The sequence below is a fragment of the Borostomias antarcticus genome, assembly GCF_949987555.1.
Source record: "Borostomias antarcticus genome assembly, chromosome: 8".
NCBI lineage: Eukaryota > Metazoa > Chordata > Actinopteri > Stomiiformes > Stomiidae > Borostomias > Borostomias antarcticus.
The window spans coordinates 5833210-5852841 of record NC_140241.1 but is presented as its reverse complement, the minus strand read 5'-3'; the positions used below and the strand labels follow the sequence as shown (position 1 = coordinate 5852841).

Genomic DNA, 19632 nt, shown 5'->3' with positions numbered 1-19632 from the left:
TGCAGGATTTCTCTTTCTCTTCTAGCCTGACAGTCAGAGTGAATTGTCATTTAATTTCACTTCATTATTCAGTGTTATTGCAGCCGTTTTCTGAGAAGTGGGTTCTCTTTGAATGCTACCCAGTTTGGTTCGAGCCGTGAATGCCCGAACAACAGACAGCATGGAATCAGCTCAAAACGATCTGCATCAGTCAACAACATTATGGGTAAGTCGAAAATTAGGCCCTCGTTCAAAAATTCCAGGCTATAGGGGGCATATAGCTCAGGAGGTAGAGCGGCCGGCTGGGGATCGCAAGGTCCCCGGTTTAATCCCAGCTCCTTGAGCAAGACACTGAACCCCAAAATCGCTAACGTGCGGCACGGTGGCGTAGTACCTAGTAAAGAAGCCACCGCAAGAAGGTCTTCAGGCCTCTTGCATGTTCTCCCCATGTTCACAAAAAACCCAATATGAAAAACATGCAGAAGAACAGATTGCTCTTCAGTCCAGTCCCTGACCAAGACCTGGACTGAGCACTTGGACGTGGTCCCCGGGCACCTCTGGCGAGGTTGTCCCTGCTCCTGGCTGCCCCTAGAGGAGGACAGCTTGGATGGGAGAAATGCAAGTAATAATTTCCGCCTGCGACTCCCGAAAATTGCATTTGTGTGTGTGTGTGTGCTGTGTCGCCACTCACGGGGCCTCATTTATCATTGTGGATACACCCTATTTAATTTACACCTGATTTTTGTACTTGCTTTTCTCCGCAAATAATGTGATGTATCATGACAAAACTCGATGGGAAATATTGTGTATATATCTCACAATACTTCCCATTGAGTTATTTGCATTATTTGTGGAAAAAAGCAAGTACAAAAATCAGGTGTAAATGAAAAAGGGTGTATGCACAATGATAAATGAGGCCCACTGTGTGTAATTGTATGTGTCACTGTCGAACAGTCGAGAACTGCTGATGCAAAACATTTCACAGACGAAACTGCACGTTTGGGGGTGCCGAAGAATAGAACTGCCAAATGTCAACTTCATACACTGGCCGGTTGACACGTGTGCATATACGATCGATCCTAAGAACGTACGGTCGTCGTCTTCTGGAATGATTGTATAGATTATTATTATTATTATTGTACCAAACCTGCAAGGCCTCGTGTCCTGACAGTCAGCTCCACCACTAAGGCCAGGTTTCGATCAACGTCTTGAAGTTTGAAGGTGCCTCCATCTTGGACCTCCAGTTCCCTGATCTCCAACGCCGTGGGCAGCAGCTCGATCCTTCCCTCGAACCTTTCACTGTGTGTGAGAGAATAACTCAGTCTACAAACGCAAACACAAGTCCAGGTGTCCCTTGCAACAAGGTTTCTAATCCTGGTTCAGGAAATTCCTGTTTTACCCTCTCCTCTACAGTATGTCACTGTCTGCTGTCTGAATGAGGTTCAAAAATAAGGAACACTGGACGAATGAAGTCTTTTACACACCTGAGTTAGCTGGTAGCTATGTACGTAGGAGACAACGAAAAGTCCACACTGGCTAAGCTTCCAAATAAAACACTTTTATTAAAGAAGCAACATTTTGGTCCTTTGACCTACGTCAAGCATGCCTGGACGAAACTTTGCTTCTACAGTTAAACTTCTACTTGCAAGCTTAGCGATTTTACTTCTCTCCTACGCACCTAGCTACCACCTTCATTTTGTTTTGCCTTTAAAAACAACAAACAACAACAAAAATGCACCTGTTCATCAGCTGTCCATCCTGAATCAGAGTGACCACCCTGCTAGCCCCATGCTTGGGCTGGTAAGTGAGGCTATAGTGGACAACAAACACAGGGAAGCTGATGGTGAAGTACTCTCCCGTCTTATGAGTATGATTCTGATGAACTTCTGAAAGTCAGAGGACAAGAGAAAGGTGCCGCCTTACCGCCTTCACACAAGATAATAAGGATCCAGTGTAGAATTGACCCTAGTAATTACATTCTCGAACCCCTCACCTTCAATGGTGATGTGGTATCTCCTCAGTAATTTTCCATTTTCGTCTCTGAGGGTGTAGTAACCCTGGTCGGTGTAAGTGAGCTTCTTCACCACAAAAAATCTATTCTCCAGAGTCCCTCTAGGCCTCTCTATGGCCTTAGTATGACTCCACAGGATCACAGTCATCTGGCTGTCATTGGAAGGAGAGTAGTCGATCTGTTGCACAGCTCTAGTCATCTCGGTGGAGAAGCTTCTCCCGAAGTCTATCTTCTTCTTTATAGAACAATCTAAGAGATGAGTGGATGAAGAGAGATTCACTTTAATCCAGTCATTTAAATCCATTACAGAAATACATTAATTATTATTATGATTATTGTTGTTATCATTATTATTATTATTAATAATAATAATAATAATAATAATACTTTTGTTTTGTATAGCACTTTTTAGGACACTCAAAGACATTCTAGATGACTCAACAAAGGATAAAATCAAACAACAAAGCATAAAAAAGTCAAAATAAAGTAGAGAACAAGGCATATAACCAAATAGTACAACTCCAAAAACAAAGAGTACACTACAACTAAGCAAAACAGATTGTTCCACAGATAACAATGAGGAATTAGAAATTAAAAGCAGTTTTAAGTAAGTAAGTAAGTAGCCTTGAGAATAGGGATGGAGGAAGGGGCCGTTTGTACAGTTTGGTTGACACATTCACATTTGATTTTAAAATCAATAGAATTGTGTTCCGATGGGGTCTCACCTTTGACACTGAGAGAAATAAGGTGCACTGTCGTGTTTCGTCTAGGCCAGACGACTGAATATCTTCCCTCGTAATCCGTGGATGCATCCAATAATTTCACTTTATATGATAGGATATCCCTAAACTTACTGAACCGAAGGTCGAGAGCCCTACCCTGAACACACAAAACACAAACACAAATGTAGTTAATGTATCTTTGGATTATTCTTTTTCTCCACTGCAATTGAGTCTGAATCATCATTACTTCTATAACTCAATAAGACCAGTTGTCACCATCTCAACAAAAGTGACTCCCTAACATTGTGAATATGTGTGTGTGTGTACAGTATGTTTATCTGTCAACCTGTGTGTCTGTATGTCTCTCTCACCTCATCCATCACCAGTCTAGCAGAACCCGGTGAAGACTTTGGGGTGAAGAGCACTTTATGTGATGTCATAGTGTCAGAAAAAGGGAAGACAAAGTCTTCTCCAGCGCACACTTGTCGTTGTAGGATCAAGGAATAGTCTCTAATAGCATAGGCTGGTGGAAAGACTGTCAAAAAGCTAGAGTTAAAGTTAAAACATTTTATAAAAGTGTCACTCCACATTACAAAAGTTGCAAATACATTTTACACAACCAAAAACATACGGTACATTCTGGACCACTCATTGTTTTGAGACAAACAAATATGACAACAATATGGGGTTCATCAGAACAGCCTTAATTCTTTCTGGCATCGATTCAACAAGGTGCCCTTCTGCACTCCACTGTTGTTAACAGCTGTTAATTGAGCATTTGTGTCCTTTCTGTTAACTTGAATAAGTCTGGCCGCTCCTCTGACCTCATGAAAGTGTTTTCTCCCATAGACCTGCCTCTCACTGGATGATTTATTTTTTTATAGCTGCGACCATCCGCTCTAGAGCTCACTGTCGGTCCACAAAAGTACAGTGCTGCTGTTGTCCACTGGGCCGTGTATGGGTGTGCAAAAATGTGGCACCACAGCTGTTACTAATCCACTAATTAGACAAGAGGACAAGATTCAGTCTGACTGAAAATGCTTGTAGCCTACTCTCTAGCTTGTACGTGGTCGCTATTGTGAATTCATGCTTGTTTCCTCAAAGTGCAAATGTTCTCGGTGGTGTGTGTGAGTGAGTGATTCTGTGAGTAATTCCATTTTTCCGTTCCGTTTCAGTATAACTCAAAACTACCAGACCAATTTTCATGAAAGGCCTTGTCCCAGTACCCACTCTTGCACCAAAGTACGTACTCCTGCACTTCATGTGTGCGTACCTGCCAAGGGTGTAGGGTCTCATTTCTCATTTCAGGTTTGGCAAGGGTGCACCCTATACCCCCAATGCCCCCTTTATGCACCCTTCTCATGAGTCAGCATCGAGGCACACTTTGCTGAAGTAAATAGACCACAATTTGTTGCATTCAACATGTTGGCAGAAGTGCCAACATGGCTGGGAAAAAAGACCAAGAGTGTCCAAAAGTATGCAAAAAAACTGTTGTAGGTGTCTGGTTTTAGAATCATGCATTTGAACTAACAAAACATTTATGTACTATGCTGCAGAACTAATTTGTGTTATAAGTTCTAGTACATGCATCACCTCCTATATTGTCTTGCCACATATACTGTATAAAACATGGGGAAAACAGATTGGTGCAGCGTGCAAAGATGTTGTCTCGCGTTACAACCAATAAGAACAATGACAATATAAAGAACCAATCAGAATGAGGGGAGGGGGCGTATCTAACCTAAGTTTGGGTGATAAAACTGCTGGGCTGGGGGAGAGAGACTGGCAAAGAAAAATTGATCTTATTAATCTGATTTACTTTATATTAAATTTAAAGCGGCAATAAACAATTTCCTACCGCTAGATTGCAGTGAGAGACTTGTTTACAAACTAAAGGCCTAAACGTATAATATTTATGCAATAACACATGAGAGGGAGTGCTTTATGGTGGCTATTGGCACGGCTGTGCTGCGGTCATAGGCACAAGAGCGCAGCTCGTATTTACCCATACATACTCTGTCTGGCCTTGGTGTGGGCTTTGAATGCAGAGGAAGTGGTCGTTGAACTTCAATAATCCCCAAATACCAACTGCTTATCAATGAAAACCTGATTTGAGATGTGCAACATGCATCACGGGCGGAGGTATACACTCACAGCGCAACCAGATTTGTTTATTGCATCATTTTCTGTGAACTTGCCCCAAAGTTGTTGCCCCAGCTGTTTCTGAGATGCTAGAAGCACCAAGTCTGGCACATAATACCACGGTCAAAATTGCTTAGATCACAGGTCTTGCCCATTCTAATGTTTGGTTGAACCGCCTACTGAGTTGCAGCCATATGATTTGCAATCATGTGTGCAGTTGAAGCCAGAGAATTGCGCCCCATTCAGTCTTTCTCTAGTAAGGGAATATCACCATACTCACCCTGGTAGGCACTGAGAACACTCAACAGCACCCACAGCTGCATGATCTACACAAGGAAGCAAATGAGCATTAAATGAGCATCGAGCCTCAAATTGTCATGCAGTCCAATAGATTCAGCAAATCAAATAGGAATACTATGAATTTACCCAAATCGTATTTACTTTCATGAAATGTTGATTTCTATATCCCCTATGCACTTGGCATCTCTTAGAATTGTCATATTTATCCACATTGAAATACTAAGGGCTATCTCAGTCTAGGGTTACATGGACTACAGTAATATGGCGCTCCAGGGCGGTTGTTGAGGCTATCCCCCCTTCCTCATTCACGTAGATAATATTATTTATTTAAATACTGGATCGCGAAGCCAGCTGCAGTGGATGTGATTTAAGTGCAAAAGGGTGCTTTTTATATGATGCTGCCTCGTAGGCTTTCGTTGTCCGAAAACTGTCTTATTCACTTCAGTGACTAAACAATTATCTTTAGATGGTGCTATGCAACTATGAAGTCCGTGGATTGGCTTACAGGACGGCATATAGGCCTCTCGCGGATAGCCCAGACAACCGCCCATGGACCAGAGCTATGGCGCTTTAGTAGCATAAATTCTGTGCCACATCAAATGTGAATATTGATCTACTAAACAACAACAGTACGCATTCAATCGCATAAAATGGCACCATAGTAAACTACATAAAGCGCGAAAGTGGGCACTTCATTACAGTGCGGGCGGATTTAATTCATGCGTAAAGCAACAGTTTAGGCGACCATATCTACTCACACCAGTTAACTCCGTGCACATATCAAGCTTTCTTGTCCTTGATTGTGAAAAATAACTAGCCTATTATACTTGGTTGTCGAGCACTTACAGTTCTGTTCACTTTGGCTCGATGCTGTCAGCTGTCCTGCCTCTATTTCATGAATCACACGATCTTGGATCAACCATTCAGTGGTCGAAAAGTGTCAAGAGCACCCATTCAAGTGAAACAGGTTGTTAATCTAAAGAACCCAGATTTCCGACTCTTTGAAGAATGTGTCCGTCTCGGACATAATGGGAAGCATCTTTGTGAAGCACGCCTGGTCCTTTCTGCTTCTGCAACATTCTCCTGGCCACGCCTCCTACGTCTCTGAATCAGACAGCCTCGCCGTAACATTACAAACAACATCGAAGTGATCGAACAACAAGACAGACCGCATATAGGCTAGGCTACTTATTTTTAACATTTAAGGAGGAGGAAACTTGACATGTGCACGTTGAGTTAACAGGTAGGTCGCGCCTTGGGATTGACGTTTTGGGCATAAATAGGATATTATAAATCCACCCATACTAATAAAGTGGCCACTTCGCACCTCTTTAGTTTACCATGGTGTTATTTTATGCGATTACTGTTACTGTTCTTGTTTAGTAGATCAGTAGGTCTGTTCACATGACATTCACAGACAGCGCCATATTATCTGGGTATCCCAGTGTGATCAGTGTGATCTTCCTGGCAAGACACGCCCTGCGTACGGATTCAAGCGCTAGGATTTGCCAGGCGCAGCAGTTGTTATTATATTAGCCCTCATTCAATAGAAGTGCGTCTTAAAGGAGTAGTAGCCTAAAGGGAAAATGCATGTTTAGCCCTGTTTTAAGGTTATCATATACAATGGTTCAGATCAAAACGTCGACAAAAGCTCTTTTGAGAAAGTCTGATAATTGCTCTACCACCGTTTTGGTCATACAATGGATGTGGATGGGCACCTTGATAAATCTTTCAAAAACATGTTAAACTCTCGATTTCGCATTCGAAATCACATTTTTATGATGATGTTGTTTTTAAAGGCAAAACAAAATTAAGGTGGTAGCTAGGTGCAACGCAATTCATTTTTACTACTGCCAGATACATTTTGCTTCGTACATACAAAATGATATGCTTGGTGTCTCAGTAAAAGTATAGTCTATTCTACTCAGGAGGCAGTCTACTTTATAATCCCACAGAGTGCAGAGCTTGAGGTGTATAGTACCTCTTTGGTGGCTATTCTTAGACCCGTAGTAGCTCTTTGGTGGCTATTCTTAGACCCTGTAGAATGCGTTAAGCATGATCCACTGTGTAACACTATACTGACAACAGAGGGAGGCATAGACCAATTGAACAGTAGATTATCATACGATGCATGGCCTGTTTCGGTTATTTTAGAGATATTTTATTCACAGCTTACATTTGAATAAATGCCTACCTGTTTGCCATTGTAGACTGAGCTATTCTCTCACACACAGTGAAGGGTTGGAGGGAAGGATCGAGCTGCTGTCCACGGCGTTGGAGATGAAGAAGAAGAAAAAGAAAAGGAAAAAGACCTCTTTTGAAGGTTCCAAGATCCCGGGCCACACAGACACAGGCCGAACCAAAACAGACCCAAGTTACAGAGGTAGTACAAAAATAAATGTCTTTATTCTTCCACTAATATGGCTTAAACCATGTAAAATGCAATGTCTAATAGACCACCTTTTATATAAAAAAAACTTTTTTGAACTTAAAGGGTTAGAATTGTGGACAGAGCCTCATTTACGACATACCTAGTCTCTCTCCAGACTCAAATATTACTTTGAATTGCTGTGTTCCGCATACTACACTTCGCCACCCAAGCTGGTGTTCTGAGGGCAGGTTTAAGGCTCAAAATTGAAAGAGTGACAGGGCAGAGCAGCAAATGAGACGCTAGCCCAGGTTAGATGGGCTACTGATTTGTGTCACTGGGATTCTGCCGCTACCAATCAACTGCCAGGATTTGAACACCAGTTTTTTGCATGAAGTGTCCCAGACCCATAGAGAGACTCCACAGTCCTCCTGCGCTGTCGCTGGGCCGGAGGTAATGAAAGAATCTTAAAATCTATTCTAAAACTGACAGGTAACCAGTGTATTGTTTTTAAAACTGGTGTGATGTGAATCCTCCTTCGGGTCTTTATAAGAACACGTGCTGAGCCATAAGAACATTTGCATGAGCCATCAGCCACAATGATTCTAGACTTTTTATCACTTGGTTTTGGTAATGAGGAGAAGTCACTATTTTTGTAGGTACCGCTCTAGCATCACCAATACAGGAATACACTTTTTTTCCCTCTCTATTCCTTCAGGCTCTTCAGTGTCCCGAGGCACCTGATGAGAGTTGCATGGAATAGGGGGCTCTAGAGCAATATGCTCTAAATATTCACAGGTGACTGTCAGCTTCAATTCAAGATCTGATTTATTGGTCATGTATATGGTACACACATACTAGGAATTCGTCTATGGTACTGGCATACGTTGACGATATAGGAAAAGGTGCAGGACAGTGCAAATGCAAAATACAGTATGTGTGACATTAAAAGGCAACTGGATTGAACAGGGTTCCACTTATAATTTTTTGAATAATTAAGCTTTTGCAGGTGGAAAAATGCTTTGTAAATTTTACAACAGAGCATTTACATGCACAGTGCTTCACATAAAAATCGACAAAAAATAAACAAAAAGTAGGAAAAAATAAGATGTGAGATGCAACACAATAAAAGAAGATAAAGATAAGAAATAAAGTAAAATACAACTTTAAAAAATCAACAAATTCAATATCACAAAGCACCAAAATCCCACAAATGTGTTGAGTCAATTTGTACAGTATGTTCCCACAGGTAACAGAATTATACAATTGGCAATGGTTCCAAACCTATTAAAAAAGTAAAATTCGCCCTGGACGTCTAGAACATTTAACACAATACCTCTCAAAATGTGTCCAGATTTCTTCTAAATCTTGGTAAAACCTTGGTTAGGTGTGAGGCTAGGCTGGCAGCGATTCAACATAATATTTGAGTAGGAGAGAGCCTATTCAATATATATTACACAGCCTACTTTGGCTACAAACTTGATATACCTGATAGCATTTTTTTCATACCACAGTGAAGTAATACTAGCTGAATCCAACAGGATTAGTGCAAACAGAGTAGAAGTACATTTCCTAGAGGAAGTTGAATTTGTCAGAAGTGTAGACATCATAGGAGGGAGGGTCTGAGCTGAGGAGGGGAGCTGAGGGGTAGTTTCGTCCCTTAGGAATCTCAAACTGGGTCCCAGAGTCAGAGGAGAGGCAGTCGAAACCTAGAGTAACAGTGGGAGCATCCACTCCTCCTGCAGCTGAGCCCTGAACAGAGAGGGAGAGGACACAGAGTGGATCAGGGTAAGTGTGTGGGAGTGTGTGTATCTGTGAGAGAGATAGGAAGAGAGATTAAAGTGTGTGTACAGTAGACTCTTGCAGTTATAAATGATTGTGAGAGGGATTAGAAAACAGAAATCCATACCTGAAAATGTATGGGGCCAACATGGGCTGGGGTCGCAAATTCACTAGATGGGCCCAAGTCACCACCACCTCCAGCAATGACGTTGTTAGACTATGGAATAAATGGGCACATTTATTAGACAGATATTAAAGATGTCACTCTTATTACACTGAACAGAAAATAGATGCAGATGAAAGAACAGAGGGAACAAATGAAGGAAGGAACAAACTAATTGGGGAGAGGAGAACCAAAGTGCTAAGTAAAAATGAGAAACTGTGTTGAAACTGGACCTACAGGTGGACTCAGGATATCTGAGGCTTGAGGTTGTTTGTTGGCAGAAGGTGACTGGTTGATGACCATAGAATAAGGCTGACTCTGTCTCTGATCATTAGTTGTGGTCTGCAAAACAAACAGAACCATTATTAAAGGACCATACCAGTCCAAATATGATTTGATCTCCTTAAAGTAGTCACCCAACGTATATCACATTACCGCAATCAATTTTCCAAAGCAAAGCTCACATTAAAAGATATTTGCATTTTAGCGTTTTGATTACATTTCAAATGTTGAACGCGATGGCTTTTAAACATATTTTTTAATTGTTCCCTCGTTGCACTGACAAGCTCGCCCAGTTAGTTATAAATCATTTTCAGTAGTTTTTATTTTACATGATTTTTGCTTGAATCCATTGAACTCCTGCGCTATATTCTCTAATCCACCTATGCTAGATTCTCTACCCAGCATTCCTAGCAGCGGCTACCATGTAAACAGGAAGACGACAGACTGTTGGCGTAGGCTGTGCAAAGAGGGTTAAAGTCGCACTGAAACGGACGTTTGAGATCATCTAACTTCCGTAGTTTGACGTATTTCCGACGCAAACAAGCTATGTATATGGGACATATGTTTAAAGGAATATGATTGGAACATTGACAAGTGGACGGGTTTTAATAACTTTAGACAGATTAGATAGACAGATAGCGTTGATTGACGGGTGGAGATTATTGGCCTAAAATCTAAGGTACCTGTTGTCGTCATTGCACGTGACCTACCATTTTCCAGAAAGTAAGAAATGATATACTTTGATAAAAGATTACAACAAAAATATAATTTTGTAAATTTTTTGGCATACATCGTTGAATAGGTGAACACTATGACCAATTATGTGAACCAAAATAGGACAGGAAGCTTTTTTCATTTCAGTGCTACTTTAAAACCATGGATGTATTAATAGAACGAAAATGTAATTAAAACAAAAACTATTTGACCTGGGCGAGTTTGTCAGCACAATGAGGGAACAATTTAAAAATAGGTTTTGAAGCTATCATGTTCAACTTTTGAAATGTAAGTAAAACGCGAACATGCAAATACCTTTTAACGTGAGCTTTACTTCGGAAAATGGATTGCGGTAATGTGATAAACATTGGGTGACTAGTTTTAGGAGATCAAATCATATTTAGACTGGTATGGTCCTTTAAAGTTATACCAGATGATTAACCACTACACATCATACATCATTTCTGTCTTAACAGCAGATTCAACACTTAACATTTACAGGTAACTTAGAAGTTCTCTTGCGGTTGTCCTCACCTCATGATGGTAGACCTGCGTCACAGGGATGCTTGTGGTGCTGTTCCTTTTCCTACAGCAAAAACGCTTTGCACAGCACAAACAAATCACAATAACAACCACAACACCTCCCATGAGGGCAATGTAGTTGATTCCAAAATCTGTTGAGAAAATAACAACAAAAAGAGAGACAGAAAGTGAGCATTTCAGGAATGACAGAACTACAGGTAGTTCAAAGTGTCCATCATGGATGTTCTGCATGTTCGTTCGTTCGTTCGTTCATTGGCCAGTTCTCAAGATAACCAAGTGTATCATATAGAGAAGACAGAGTGCCGATTATTTATTTATAAGAATGTATTAGAATTAACTGTCTTGGGGTTACTGTAGGAAACATTTCTTGTTCTGTAAAATGTATCTCATTGTTGATGGATTGGGTAACGACAGTGAAAACTCCACAATGTAAAATGGATTCATGAAGTTTAATATTATTATTATTATTATTATTATTATTATTATTATTATTATTATTATACCAAACCTGCAAAGCCTCGTCTCGTGACAGTCAGCTCCACCACTAGGGCCTGGTTTCGATTACTGTCTATCAATTTGAAGGTGCCCGAGTCATGGGCCTCCAGTTCCATGATCTCCAACCCTGTGGACAGCAGCTCGATCCTTCCCTCGAACCTTTCACTGTGTGTGAGAGAATAGCTCAGTCTACAAAGGCAAACACAAGTCCAGGTGTCCCTTGCAACAAGGTTTCTAATCGTCACTCAGCAAATTCCTGTTTTACCCTCTCCTCTACAGTATGTCACTGTCTGCTTTCATCCCCTCTGAATGAGGTGGGAAAAAAATAAAACAAATGCACACTGGCTAAGCTTGCAAAGTGTGTGGGAACCTTAGTTTTATCTTAATTCTCTCCTACACACCTTAATTTTGTTTTGCCTTCAAAAACAACAACAACATTAATGCACCTGTCCTCCAGATGTCCATCCTTTATCAGAGTGATCGGATAGCTAACCATCTCGGCCTGGTAGATGAGGCTAAAGGGGACAGCATCCAGAGGGAAGCTGATGGTGAAGTCTTCTCCTGTCTTGAAAATAAGTCTCCGATAAAGCGCTGAAAGTCAGAAGACAGAGAGAGAGATTGGGGAAATCTGAGTACAGTGACATACAGTACTAAGACCACAATACAGATGTACTGTAGGAAGGAAGGGCAAACACAAGAATAATCACAGACACTAAAAGACTCAAATGTGCATAACAGCATTTTAATTTAGTGTGAACTTGCTATCATCATAAACATATTATCATTAAATCATACCCCACCCCCCAAAAAAGATGTTTAAGTCTAAACACAAGATAATAAGGATCCAGTGTAGAATTGACCCCAGTATTTACAATCTCTAACCCCTCACCTTCAATGGTGATCCTGTACTTCTTAAGTAGATGCCCTTCTTTGTCTCTGAGGGTGTAGTAACCCCCATCTGTCTGAGTGAGGCTCTTCACCACAAACCTTCCATTCTCCAGAGTCCCCCTAGGCCTCTCTATGGCCTCAGTACGGTTCCACAGGATCACCGTTATCGGGCCGTCATCGGAAGTAGAGTAGTCGATCTGTTCCACAAGGCTATACACCTCAAAGGAGTAGCTACTCCCATACTCTAACATCATGTATACAGGGCAATCTAAGAGATGAGTGGATGAACAGAGATTAATTTTAATCCAGTAATTGAAAGACAATTAAACATTTACACACATAAAAAAATAAAGTCAAGGGAACAAAGTATATCAACAAAGAGTACCGTAACACTCAAACTAAGCAAAGCAGTGTTTAACAGATTAAAACAAGAGAGGAATTAGAAATTAAAAGCAGTTTTAAAAAGGTGGGTTTTGAAGGTGAAGGGGGGGCAATGGTTTTTGAAGTGGAAAATGGTTGTTTTTACTATTTGTTTGACACGTAAATATTTTATTAAAAAATCAATAGGATGTGTTCTGATGGGGTCTCACCTTTGACACGAAGAGTCACAAGGTGCAGTGTCTTGTTCATTCCAGGCCAGAAGACTGAATAAGCACCATCGTAATCCTTATTCACAGACAATATTTTCACAGTGGCCGTCCTACTATTGATTCTAAACCGAGGGTCAAGAGTCCCGCTCTTAAACCACAAAAACACAAACACACATGTAGTTAATGTATGTTTTTTCACTGCAATTGAGTCTGAATCAAGGTGACGTTGCTTCTGTTATGACTCAACAAGACCAATTATCATCATCTCACCAAAATAACTGACTCCTTAACATTGTGATGATGATGATGGTGGTGTGTGTGTTATACTAATTTTAAACTCGTTACGGAATAACTGCTTTGCAGTATTACGACAAAATGTGACTTTCTTGACATGCAAAATTATGTTTTAAATTGACGAACATCATATGTGATGGTCATGGCACAATTCAAACGGGATCAAGTAATTATTTGTTTATCGCCATTGACTACCGTACATATTTTTTCAGAATGAAGGTCCCATGGGACAGCTATTCCTGCTTCCGCTTCGGCGTTCTATATAAATTGGTGAGCATCAATGCTCCGTGGGACTCCATCCCCTGGATGACTACAAAGCTGGGAGCTCCGGTCCAAACATCCAGGAGGGATTCGGAACCAGGGTCCCCCAGCCCAGATACTCGGCAGCACTACTCCAATTCTACGCTGAAAGGATTTTAGCATAAGACATAATACCAGAAAGCAAGAATTGGATATAACAGGAACTGTTGGAGTTGTCAGACTAGGGCTGACAGCGTAGGGTGAGCTAGAACCGGCCAGTTGGCCTACCCTCTCTCTCTAACCCATATTTTATTTTAATCACATTATTGTATTCATTATTGATCTATTATGCTTTGCTATTGCTTACTTCCCAATTAATTGATTACGTAATGAAATAAATTTGCATTTAAAGTTAAAAGGTCTATTGTTCTCCCTCTAGAGACTACTCTTCTGGGGAATAGCATCTTCTCTTTTGTACTGTAAAAGGTTAGGTGTATGCATGCAGGAAAAAGGTTCTAACAGGTTACACTAGACTTTTAATTTCCTAAAAGTATACTTCTCTCTAAATTAAATTCTAGCAACCACACCAACAGACATCTCGCTTCCGAGTAGAGCCGCCGTTTAACCTAAGTGGCTCAAGGACTGTATTCAAACGTCCAGGTCACAGTAGTAGTGCAGTTTTGAGTGGAGGTAGGGAAGGCTTAGGAATGGGAGGTGGTTAGAGGCTAGATGAATCTACTCGACCCCAGCTTAAGATATTCGTCAGAATCCCAGTGATGGTGCAAGGCCTGTGGGCTGAAAAATTAACCCTAAGAGGTGAGCAGGTGAAGGGCCATCTGTAAAGGGGCTCCAGGAGACAATGTGTATCTGTCAACCTGACAGCGTTTGCATGTCTCTCTTACCTCATCCATCACCATCCTGGCAGGGCGCAGTGGAGATTTTGGAGTGAATAACACTTTTCTTGATATCATATAGCGGGACTGGAAAGAATCAAAGCTGAAGTCATCTCTACTGCACACATCAGCAGCTGATGGAAAGATTGTCAGAAAGTTCAAGTTAGCGTTAAAGTTAAAACACTCAACATTACAAAGGTTGCCAATACATTTCACATAATAAAAAAACATACTGTACATTGTGAACCTCTCATATTGTGTTTTGAGACATTACATGCAGATAGGGGGTTTATCAGAAAAACGAGACAAAGCTACCAATTTTATATACTCAGTGGCCACCTATACTGTAACTAGTACTGAATAGGACCCCCTTTTGCCTCCAGAACAGCCTTAATACAGGTGGAAAAAGCAGGTGCGGGTCAGAGACTTTACATGTTTGTCCAGGTGCATAGACTGATCGAAAATAACACCAAGATTTCTCAGATTAGGCCGTACATTTCCATTTAGGGACCCCATATGTTTTACCACCCTAGAGGCGATGCTGTCTGAGGCTACAATCAGGACTTCAGTCTTAGCCGCATTGAGTTGGAGGAAGTTGCTCGCCGTCCACTCCTCAATGGCGGACAGACACTCATGCAGTATGTTTAATCTATGCACCTGGACAAACATGTAAAGTCTCTGAACTGCACCTGCTTTTTCCACCTTAGAAACATTGCAAAACTCTGGTCCATTGTATCTCATGCTGAGCTGGAAATGTCCATGCATTTATATCCTTCAGGCTTGACTACTGTAACTCACTGTTCACCTGTCTTAAATCATCTGTGGACCAGTTTCAACTGGTCCAAAATTCTGCTGCCAGGTTGCTCACTGGGTCAAAGAAGTCATGCCACATCATCCCCATCCTTGCCTTCCTACATTGGCTCCCAGTGCACCTCAGGATCCAGTTCAAAGTCCTGGTGTTCACCTACAGAGCCCTCCATGGTCAAGCCCCCGCCTATATCTGCAACCTCATCCAACTATACTCGTCCAGCCCTGAGGTAGTCTGACCAGGGGCTCCTGGTGGTGCCTCAGACCAAGTTAAGGACTAAGGGTGACCGAGCTTTTGGGACGGTGGCCCCTAGGCTCTGGAAGGCACTCCCCTAGGACTTGGGAGCCTCGACATCTGAGAACTCTTATAAGAGAGTTGTAGACTCACCTTTTCAGGCAGGCATTTGGCCATCTGTAGCTCAACTACTGACTTTTTCTATGTTGTTGTGGTTTTTATGTTTTAGTAAGAACTGCCTGTATTTTATATGTGCATATGTATTTTATATCTGTGTTCTGGATGTGTGATTTGTATTTTTAATTCCACTGTGAAGCACTCTGTGCACTCATGCTGTGAAGAGCGCTATAGAAATAAAGTTTTACTTACTTCACCATATCTACGTGCTCTATGTACTGAGTTGCAGGCACATGATTGGCTGTTTGGAGGAGCAGGCTATTTACGTCAATGAGCAGGTGTACCTAATAATAAAGTGGGCAACTGAGTGTATATATTGTCTACATCCATCCATCCATCTTCATCCGCTTATCTGGGGTCGGGTCGCGGAGGCAGCAGCTCCAGCAGGGGGCCCCAGACATCCCTTTCCCTAGCAACATCAACCAGCTCTGCCTGGGGAATCTTTAGCCGCTCACAGGCCAGTGCGGAGATGTAGTCCCGCCACCTAGTCCTGGGTCTACCCCGCGGCCTCCTCCCAGCCGGACACGCCTGGAACACCTCCCTAGGGAGGCGCCCAGGAGGCATCCTCACTAGATGCCCAGACCACCTCAACTGGCTCCTTTCGACGCAAAGGAGCAGCGGCTCTACTCCGAGTGTATATATTGTCTGTATGGTCTAAATTTGCTGGATTACACACAGAGGGTTGATCCTAAATACCATCACGGAATGAGCTCTGCAGTGTAGACAGTGCAGTTGAAGCCAGAAATGTGGGCCCCATTCAGTCTTTCTCTAGTAAGGGGATATCACCATACTCACCCTGGTAGGCACTGAGAACACTCAACAGCACCCACAGCCTCATGATCCTACACAGGGAGCAAATGAGCATTAAATTAGCAAAGCAGCATCGAGCCTCAATTTATCATGCAGTCCAGTATATTGAGCAATGAAAATATGAATAATATTCCTTTCTATGTCAGGTTATTTATACCCTGGGTTCGCGGGTTTTCTGGTAAGGCACCGGTTTACTCCCATTGGTCGAGGTGCGTGCATAGTAAAAATTGTTCAGTGCGAGTAGCTAGCTACGATTGGTCAAGCCACTAGGAGCGAAGCCTGTGGGGCGGAGCTCCACGATATAGAACGTCGGGATTCCCGCCAGGGACGACGTCACATCCCATTTGAATGCGTTCCAGAAACAAAACGCGAAAACCCCACTTTCGCCCCGTCTTTGTAGTTTTAGGCAAGTCAGCTATGGTTAGCCATCGTTAGCAGTATCAGTTGATAACAACGAACCATGCTATTTTCCGCATATGAACTTCGTAGCAACATTTGTCACAGATAGACGTCGGACAATATTGTGGGTACGACCGATTTAATGAGACACAAATACCGGTAGCCTAATACAGAAGCGCTAATAAACATGACAGCTTTCACTTGATGCGCGGAGTAGCCATCTTGATTGGCGTCAAACGTTTCCGATACAAACGGAACGCAGCATCACTCTCCCTGGCCTCACGCCCAGGCCACACCAACTGCGTGACTGCGTTGTGTTGCACCGGAAGTTCCAGTCATTTCCAATGTAACGCTGCGTTTTCCCAACAGGGTTGCGTTCCGAAGCGTATGCGCTGCATTTCGGATCACGCAAGCGTTGGATTTATCGAACGCTTGCATCAAATCCACTGCATAGATCTGGCCGGAAGTATCATAGAATCACTGGCCAGGCGAACATTTCAGGACAGGTGTCATGGCGGACGTCCAAGCGGGGCAGAGCGAGGGAGTTTATAAATCAAATATTGGCTAAATATGTCCATGGAAAAATTATTTCTTCAGACAGATATCTTAGTTATAACGACACAGAACTACAAATGCAGTTTTGTGTTGATACGTGAGGCAGAAATTCAATTTCGAAAAATCTCACGATCTCGTAGCTAACTGGTAACGTTTACCTCTATGGTTGCCCTATTGTGAGCGAGAATTGAATCACTTTTTGGGCTATATAGCATCACGTACACTATAGGCTGTATATATATATATCATATACGACTATAAGGCTATATATAAAATATTTATTTAAAAATGTGTCAAATACTGATCTAAAAACTGCATCGGCAGCCTATTATGTTGTCTCCCGCCTATATTCGAATTGTGGAGGGAGTTAATACTAATATAAATAGACACAACAGAGCCGGTTCTCACATCTTTCAACAATGAGACCAGTTCTGAAGAGCGTGCTGAAGATAGCGATGCTAGACGACCAGCCACCGCCAAATAGTGACGTATGCTGCGTTCAAGTAGAGAGGGCGGTTGCGATACGTTCAACGCAGTCACGCAGTTGGTGTGGCCTGGGCGTCAGGGTTAAAATTTGGCTTCCTTACACATCTGAAAATAATTGATGGGATAACCTAACTATGGTAGAAAGGTCATGCTTTTTTCAAAAAGTGCACAATTCTTGTGCTAAGCCGCTCCACTAATAGGGCCTACACACTTCTTTATCTATGGACCCATAGGCTATAGCCCCTTCTATAGCTACGCCACTAAATGTAAAAACTGTTACATTTCTGTGGCAGAATACCTACTTTAGTCAGAGCTAGTAGGTATAGCCTACCCATTTATTTAGTCACCACTGCAGCCCTGCATACAAGTCTGAGCCAGGTCCCATATACTAGGCTACTTGAGAAACAGTCTGTGATACTTGATGCAGACTAGTAGTGCCCTATCCATTTGTAATGTATTCATAGCCTACTGCATGCAAAGGCTACGTCTGCTGTAGTCTACGTCTGCTGTTCTACGTCTGCTGTAGGCTAGTCTACGTCTGCTGTAAATGTAGGCTATGCGATTGGGAACACAGCCACTCCCGATATGGCGCTGTGACGTTCAAAAAGTCTGTGACAAAAATCATGTGAATATCTACAAAACAACAAAAGTAATATGCAAGCAAATATAATATAACAAGGTAAACTAGAAATAATGTGCAAGATGGGCACTCTATTACAGTAGTAGGCGATGTGCCTATCACGGACCATGCCCAAACCAACCTTGCGTAACATCCAAAAGTTCAGGCGACCATAAGTTAGGTAGATATGTTTACTCACACTGCATGCGTTTTTCTTAACGCCATACACATCAATTTTTTTCGTCCTTGATTGTAAAAACGGTATATTTGGTTGCTGTCTTGTTCATCCTTGGTTGGTCGACCAATTCCGATGTTTTGCTCACAATTACGGCCCGAGGCTGTCAATGTTCACAGTGATCACTGTCCTGTGTCGCCCCCTACTGGACATTAGCCTCATGAATCCCTAATCTGTGAATCACAGGATCGATATTGGATCCGCCACTCATTGATCGAATTGTGCCAAGAGCACCCATTCATGTGGAACAGACTCAATAATTTGTTCTACTTTGGGAAGCATGACTTGTCTGCTTCCCCCACATTCTCCTAGCCCCATCATGAATCACCCATTCAATGGGCTAATAAGTACACAATTGAAGTGGGACAGGTTGTTAATCTAACAACCCAGATTGCCGACAATTTAAAGAATTTAGCAGTTAATGTAGTAAGTCTACTCTATAAATTAGTAGGCCACTAAGCCTACACACAGAAATGTAATGCAATGGTGTGGTTTTGTTAGGGAAGATAGACCACATCTTTTAAAAGCTTATAGTTTTAATAATAGCCATCTTTCTACTTTTCTAGAACACAGGTATGGGAAAAGATCCAGCCCAGATAACGTGTTCTCAGACCTACTGCTGAGGGAGAGCACAGAGAGCATCCCTCAATCATACGGACGGTGGGGAAACCTTTGTCTCTCAGTGGGATCAGCTCTGTTATCCTGGGCTTAACAATCAGCCCTCACCCTTAAACAAACAGCAATGGCTTTGATTGTGATCACATCTGTATATGGCCCAGATCCGCTTGCTATCTGGGAGTGCTTTAAAACATCCATGGATGACACAGATTCTCACTACCAACTGTGATCTGGACATAATGCTGTCATTTAACCACTCCATATTATTATTGTTGCTTCTGTTTC

At 42.0% G+C, this 19632-nt stretch overlaps 1 protein-coding gene across 1 annotated transcript; it reads right to left on the bottom strand.

The window, feature by feature from the left end:
* Nucleotides 1-8395: 8395 nt before the first annotated feature.
* Nucleotides 8396-18848, bottom strand: LOC311311832 (uncharacterized protein). Its single transcript, XM_084441611.1, has 11 exons — nt 18694-18848; nt 16421-16467; nt 14416-14540; nt 12980-13127; nt 12391-12657; nt 11948-12092; nt 11515-11666; nt 10998-11137; nt 9705-9809; nt 9432-9521; nt 8396-9274 (listed from the first exon to the last, which is right to left on the bottom strand). The coding sequence occupies exons 1-11, from the start codon at nt 18723-18725 to the stop codon at nt 9095-9097; spliced, it is 1431 nt and encodes a 476-aa protein (XP_084297737.1). The 5' UTR covers nt 18726-18848; the 3' UTR covers nt 8396-9094.
* Nucleotides 18849-19632: the final 784 nt, after the last annotated feature.